Genomic DNA, 7,476 nt, shown 5'->3' on the forward strand with positions numbered 1-7,476 from the left:
CCACGTCTAACACCTGGCACAGCCCCTGCAGGGGGAATGGAGGCAGGCAGAGGCGGGAGGACCTGAGGGGGAGCCACAGACCCTGCAGGAGGGGGCCCATCGGCAAAGCTGACCTGGTAAGTCTCAGGAGCCCAGCCTCCTCCAGCTGGCTCTCTACTCTCTCTGTGCCCGGGGTATGTCATGCCGGAAAGGGAAAGGGGAGGGGGCACAGCCTTGACCAAAGCCAAGCAATCCCGCCAGCTTCGGCTTCCCTGAATCGAATCTGCTGGAAGCCCTGGGGCCGTGGTCAGGGCCACAGGTCGCCAGCAGGGGATCCTCACAACAGGAAGCATGAGATTCAGCACAGTGACAAGGACAGGGAACGAGAGGCGAAGGGGCCTGCATGCCTCCCTGCTGCTGCTTCAGTACCATCCTGCAAGTGGGTTCTGGTCTCTAGGCCCTAGTTTCCCTATCTCTAAAGAAGGAGAAATAGCTCCCACCCTTACAGAAAAAGATGTTAAGTGACCGGATGGCCTGTGTGTGGGGGGGTTAAAGTTGAGCAAGATGGACTCTGATCCTTTAAGTCTATGCAGAAGGAGACAGCCAAGGAGGGAAGGCAGTTATTACTCTGACCACGCTGACCCAAGACCCCCCGTGACACTCCTGAGGGTCCAGCTCAGGCCATTTGGACACATCCTCACGGGCACGAACCCAGACCCACCCGTTCACAAAGCTGCCTGGAGTCCCACCCCTAGACTATTTCTGGAAGCACCAGGCAGGCTCCCACGAGCAGAGGGGAATAAGAAACCTCAGAGACCCCGAATTAGGACTCTCCCATGTCCAGGGCATGTCTACCTGGACTCAAAGGAGAGAGCCGAGTCTCCTCCGCCAACATGTCATTGCACGCCCACCCCAATACCACATATCCCAACATAGGCTAAGGCTGAAGGCCCTGCAAAGCTCCAGTAAGAATAAAGTATGGAACACAGAGAAACACTCCACCAGGAAGAGGACACCACCACAGAAAAGGAAGCTGGACGTTCAGCTATCATAGGGACCTTCTTCCAACATCATCCCCGCACCGCCTGCAGAGGTTCAGGGGCACACATTCCCCTCAGCCCTGCCTGTCTTGGTGAACAGGGCAGGGTGGCACGGAATTGAAGGCCCCCGAGTTGAGAGGGCAGGCCTGGGCACAGAGTTGAACCCATGCCCTCCCAGGGCCAGGCTGGACCGTCAACCCATCAGTCTCAGGTCTACCCCATGGTCAATCACTTTGGGTTTGCCTCTGTCCTTTTCTCACGATGCTTCTCCACTCCTCACCCCTTGTTCCCTTACGGCTCAGACCCTGAAGGGCAGCTGGCCTGGGCTGGATACCCATACAGCCCATTACATCCAAAGCCACCCCAGGTGCCTTCTCCAGCCTCCCAGCTCTTACCCGACTCGGTGGGAGAGTTCATGCCGGCTCTGGGCCCGCAGGAAGCTGGCGTTGGGGGCTGGGACGGGAGGGGGTGGAGCTGCGGTGATGTCAAGAGAGACAGACGATAACAGACAGACGGACGGGACAGGAGCCCGGGGCCGCTGTGCCTCTAACGCCCATCCGAGGCCATCCTTCGGGGCGAGGCAGTCAGGCACTCAGAACGGCATCCCTGGGGAGAGACGGAGCAGGGTTAGAGGTCCCCAACTCTGGAATCTGAGAGTCGAAGGAGACCTTGGAGCTTGTCAGTTACACCTAGGGAAGAGAGGGAGGGCCACGGGCCCAGGGGCACAGAACTGGACCAGACCCTGGTTTCTTCTCTTTCTAATTGGTGAGGACGTCAGCCCTCAAGGGAAGGGAAACGGCTACAGTAGCCACAACAAAATTCTTTTTTAGGTGACAATGTCCACTGCCAGGTGGGGAGACCTCACAGACTCCCAAGGGTGCCTGACGTGGGAGATGGTGCTCACCAAAGGAGAAAGTGCAGGGAAAGTGCTTCTGAACTCTGTCCAGGGCAGCGGGGAGACGCAGGGCTGACCTGGAGCCCCTCGCAGAACTTAAGGGAGAGACTGGTATCCCAGCCCCAGCAGCCTGAGGTGGGACTCTCATCTTCTCCCTACTCCCTGATCCTTGTGCCACCCAACTCTGGAAACGTGATGTGCTTCTGTCTTGGTCTCCCCCATTCAACAACAGGTCAGAAAAAAGAGGGCAACAATTGCTTTTCCTCTACCCATTAACCATGCTGTTTCCAAGAATTTCGAAAGACAGAGACGTTCATCCCACATCCGGTGCCCTCTGGACTGGGGGTCCAAGGCCCAAGCCCAGGGCCTTGTGTGTGTTGTATAGGTTGTGCCCTGTGCAACGAGGTCTGAAATCCAGCCTTTGCTCTGCCTGCCAAGCTACACAGGCTAAATCCACCCAGAATAAGGGACACCGTTTTCCAGTTTGTACAAAGGCACCAAAAGGCCCAGCAGTACACCTGCTGAGGCCAATACAGTAAGAGAGGATGTCCCCGTACTGCAGGACCATGAGTTTGCCAACCTGTCCCCACCTCTCCAGCTCCCCACCTCGCTCCAGCCCCACAGCTAGTCCTCAAGCCTCCGACACTACACACGCACCCACCTGGGCCCATCCCTAAACAGTCCACGATCCACCCTAGACACGATCTCATTCGTTTTCTTCCAGATGAAGGCAGGCCCTCCAACACCCAGTGAAATCGAGGTAGCTGGAAGCGATCGATGAGGCTGAGATTTAAACCCTAACTCTGCTCCCCAAACTAGGAAGAGACACTCAGCTCCAGCCCAGGACAGCCCACCTCCTGGCAGGATAAACTCTCGGTAAGCTCTGCATTCTCAACGATCGCCAGGCGTGGGGTCCATTTGGAGCCGAGGAGCGCAGGAGTCAGCCACGGCAGGGACACAGGAACATACACACAGACATGCACACATGTGTGCCATGCACAGAGTAGGAAGACCTCAAGTCCTCCTAGGCCTGCTGCCCCCTAGGTTTGGACTCTGTAGCTGGAGAAAGGTGCACTCCGATGGGGAGGTGGGAGGAGGCAGAGAGAAGGGGCTGAATTGCTCCCAGAAGGTACAGGTGTGGGGCAAGGACAAAAGAGGCTGCGCAGGACTGGGGCCAAGCTCAGGAAGGCGGCAGGTGGGCTTGTTGGTGCCCTGGCAGGGCCCGCGTGGGCAGACAGCTCAGCCCATGCCCACCCCGGGGCTGGCGTCCAGCCCTGCTCACACCCTTTCCCATGGGCTGGGGAACACAGGTTCAGAAATTCCCATAATTCCCAGCAGCCCAAGTGCCCCAGCCCATCTCCTTAGTGAAAGGAACCTCCACAACAGGGCACTCAGGAGGGGCAGAGCCTCCGTGGTACACAATCTGCGTTAAGATCTGCCCTGAGCCCCCATCTTCCTCACCCCCTGGGGAGAAGAGGAAGGGAGGGGCTCCTAGAACTCCCAAGGGGCTCAGGACTCTGTTAGGCTGCACTCCTGCCCACCCTGCAGGATGCAGCAGGACCCCGGACCCCCATCCACCTGTGGAGAGTGTCTGCCAACACCCCCATCAAGCCTCCCTGGGAAACAAAGCAGCATTCACGGTCTAATCAGGACAGACAGGACAGGTGTAGATTTTGGACTAAGGAGGGCCATGCAAGGGGAAAGGGCAGCTTTACGGTTAAAACCTGAGCTGTTGGGTGCCTCCTCGGCCAGAGAAACTCACTGCTGACCATTTGTTGTAGGAAGGTCTTGGTGGGCAGTCAGGGACCAAGGGCTGTGTGGCTCCTGGCACTTTGCTGCCAAACCAGTGAGCAGCCTGGCTTCCGTGACATCCCAAGTAGGCAGACCGCAGGGCCCTGGCCCCATCCCCTGAGAACTCTCTCTTCCAGTCAGACCTCTGGCCCACTCCAGGATCCAAACCCACTTCCCACCTCCAGCCAGGACGGCAGGTAACCTGCTGCATCTCACCCTACAAGCTCATGGCTAAGCCGGGGGAGGAAAGGCAAAAACCCTAGGGGAATATCCCGCGCTCCATTCACGAGCAATAAAAGCTCTGGCAGAGGGTGGCAGGAGAAGGGCAGACAAGTGAGGGACATGAGGAGGATGCAACGTCTCAAAGGCCAGAAGTTCACAGTGCTGCCCTGCAGGTATCTTGTCCCTCAAGGAAGCTGAACTCCAGCACCACCAGGTAGCCGCTCTGCCAACACACCAGCTCCAGCCCTGCTAGAGGCAGGCCCAAGTCCTGAGCACTGAGGCTGGGGACCTGTTCCCAGGTCAAGGCAGCCAGGTGAGCTGTCTGAACCCAATCCTGTGAGCCTGAGACTGCTCACGATATGAGATGTGCCCCCAAAGACGTCATCAGAAAGCTACGAGCCCAGACATCCCATCCCAAGGCACAAAGGAACTCTCATCTTGACCCCTCCTGACCGTGGCCACGGCTGATCGCTTTCCCCAGCCTCCAAAAGCTTCCATCGCCGTGTGCCTTCCCCCAAGCTGGCCCACCAGAAGCCTTCAGACATCAGAGCCAGGACGGATGGCTGACTTGGATGTCCAGGGCCCAAACTAACGGAGGGGGGAGGGCAACAGGGGAGGAAAAAAGGCACCAGGCTGACAAATTCATTTTTGCAATCGGCCCATCTCTGTTTGTCTGCTCAGACGCAGCTCCAGGCATCTGCACAAGCCAGATGGACGAGGCTGCTATTTCTAGAAAAAGAAAAAGGGTGGGGGGGGGGGGTGAGAGGGGAGGGAGGGGCAAGACGGAGGCAAAGGGCAGAAGACCGGGTCTGTTTGCCCTAAAACCTCACGCAGAACGGTACCCCCTCACCAGCACGCCCAGACAGAGTCCCCATCCAAGAAACGGCTGGGGCCGAGGCTGGGGTGAGGTGGGGTGGGGGAGAAGAAAGGCAGAGAAAGTTTAATTAGCCAAAGTCGGCTACAATAGGCCCCCTCACGGGCTGCATCAGGTTTTCATTCATGAGCAAGCACCAGTGCTCCAAAAAATGCCAAGAACCGCACCCCCTCGCGTCTCTCCCCCACCCCCCACCAACAGGAGTGCGTCCTCCAGCAGGCTGGCTGAGCCTGATGCCATGTTCCAGACATCCCTCCTCAAAGGGATGTGAGTAGGAAGAATTAATTATTAAAGAGCAGCTGGTACTTCGGCACCAACTGCACTCCCCCCAGCTCCGATAGCTGATGCCCCCTCCCCCCTGCAGAAACACAAACTCCCCGCCCCACACCACCACCCCCCAGCCCCAGCCCCCATTTCTAAACACACAGCTAAGATGCCACCCCTAGGGAAGGGAATGCAAACCTTTGTCTCTGCAGCTACTTAGAGTGGGTGGGGCATGTGATAGTGCTGCCCTCCCCCCCCCCCCAGATTACTCCATCCAGCCACAGAGAAGGATATATTGGGAAGGGGAGGCTGGCACGGAGCTAACATGTCCTCCATCCTTGCCCCCAAGTAAACTGCACCTGGTATGTCTCTCTGGCCCCTGGCAGGCATACATTCCCGGCATACAGTGGAGACGCTAGGGGCCCACCCCTCTAACTCAGAGACGCCCACCCTGCCTTGTCTGGACATAGCCCAGATCCAAGTCCAAGGGGAGACAGAGCAAAGAGAAGATTCAAGAGAAGGGGCAGGAGGCAAACTAAGGGCTCCCCAAGCTTTGTGTTTAAGAGGAAGAGGAAGGAAGGAAGACTGAAATGAAGAAGCAGGCAGCCCCCAACATGGCTCACCCACCATCCCCAGCCCAGCCCAGCCCAGCCCAGCGCCTAAACAGCCAGCATAGGCTCAGGGCCCCTGTTGCCTGGAACTCGAACTGAGGACCCTCCCTGCCTACATCCTCTGAACCTGAGGAGGCCCAGGGCAGGACCCAGCTCCAGGCTCCAGTCCTGCAAAGCAGTCTGGTCATGGGTCCTTCTGGCTAAGACTCCTGATCTCCCACCCCCTGCCGCCTTTTGTTCCTATGGTCTGCTCCATCCTTCCCTCCCAGTTGGACCCTGAACCCAGTCACCACCATCATCACCCCCAGTCGCCAAAGCTCATTCCAGGCCCCAGAAGCACAGTGGTCACTGTCAGAGCGGTGGGTCTCTTGAGCACCCCCAAGAGCAACTGCAGCTGCTACCCTTCCTCTTTAGGGACACACCTCATCTCAGAAGGCCAACGGGGGATATCAGGTGGTCACCTCCTCCCCCAAACGGGGTGCTCCCACCTTCCCCTCTTCTCTCCCCACAACCAGACTCCCAGATTAATTACTTATCACCCAGCCAACTCTCATCTTCCCCAGGGGCCCAGGGAAGGGTGGGGTGGGGAAGCAGCCTACCCAAGTTAAAAGGCACAGGCAGTGTCCCTCTCTCTGTGAGATACAGACCCAGGATGAAAAATGGGGGGCCTCCACCCCAGACAAGAAGGGGGGCAGCTTTCATCTCCTAGCTCTCTCTCTCTGGCTCCAGGGTGTCAGACGGGAGAAGAGGGTGGGAACAAACGCAGTAACGCCTCACGGGGGAGGGGGTGAGAATAATGGGAGAGAGAAGTGAGGTGGGCCCGCAGGCCCCCTCCTCAAGCACGGATGTCAAGGACACAAAATCAAGGATGCGTTCTGAGGTATGGCTAGAAGCGCTGTGGGGTGGGCAGCGCCCCTCATCTCAGAGTACCAAGAAAGGGTGTCCAGCGAAGAGGGCTTTGCACAGAAACCGGGTGCAGGGCTCAAAACGCCCTGCAACGCACCACGCGCCTCCCGGGAGAGGGCAAATCAGACATCCCCGGCCGGTCTCCCGGCCATCTGGGGGTGTAGGTAGCGGGAAGACGGGCCCCTCCCTTACCTGCAGGGAAGGCGCCCCTGCCTGGGAGGGGCGGGGAGGGGCGCGTGCAGTAACCCAGAGGCCCGGCTACCGGCTGGCGATGCTCCCGGGGGGCGCCTACTGGCACCCGGGCGCCGGGAGGGAGGAAGGGGGGCGCGGAGCGCGACGCGCGCTCGGGGAGCCCGCGGGCAGCGACGGCGGGAGGAGGGGGCGCCGCGTCGAGTCCGGGGAGCCTGGGGGAGATGGGATCGGGGCTGGTGGGGCGCGCTCACCCCCTGCGGCTCGAGCTCCGGCTTCGCGGGCGGCGGCGGCAGCAGCGGCGGCGGCAGCAGCGGCAGCACCTCCTCGACGGCTCCTCCATCTTTGCGGCGGCTCCTCCGGCTCCGCTCGCCGCCGCCACCAACAACAACATTCGAGACGTCACTGCCGTCACGTGACTCGACCCGGAGCTAAAAATAGACCCAGACCACCCCCCCACACACACCCCCACCCCCAGCTTCAGCCACCAGCAACCCCTCCCCTCCTTCTTGGCCCTCCCCGCCGGGCGGGGCCAACAGCGCCACCGTGACAGCTTCTAAAAGGGCCAGTACCCAGCAAAGAGTTGGGCTGGGGAGGGGAAGGAAGGCAAGGGATCGGAGCCCTGGGAGTAGTGGTTGAAGGAGCCCTGGGAGTAGCGGTTGAAGGAGCGCTGCAGGCTTACGGGCCTGGCTGCTGGGGGCTCGG

At 59.5% G+C, this 7,476-nt stretch overlaps 1 protein-coding gene across 1 annotated transcript in view; it reads right to left on the bottom strand.

Moving 5' to 3' along the window:
- Positions 1-7,164, bottom strand: part of HDAC5 (histone deacetylase 5) — a 34,709-nt gene extending 27,545 nt beyond the window's left edge. Inside the window, exons 1-2 of the mRNA XM_079905830.1 lie at positions 7,026-7,164; positions 1,415-1,625 (exon numbers count right to left, since the gene is read on the bottom strand). Coding sequence (XP_079761956.1) covers positions 1,415-1,436 — 22 coding nt within the window. The 5' untranslated portion in view covers positions 1,437-1,625; positions 7,026-7,164. The remainder of the gene's footprint in view (positions 1-1,414; positions 1,626-7,025) is intronic.
- Positions 7,165-7,476: the final 312 nt, after the last annotated feature.

Source organism: Stenella coeruleoalba (assembly GCF_951394435.1).
Source record: "Stenella coeruleoalba genome assembly, chromosome: 19".
Classification (NCBI taxonomy): domain Eukaryota; kingdom Metazoa; phylum Chordata; class Mammalia; order Artiodactyla; family Delphinidae; genus Stenella; species Stenella coeruleoalba.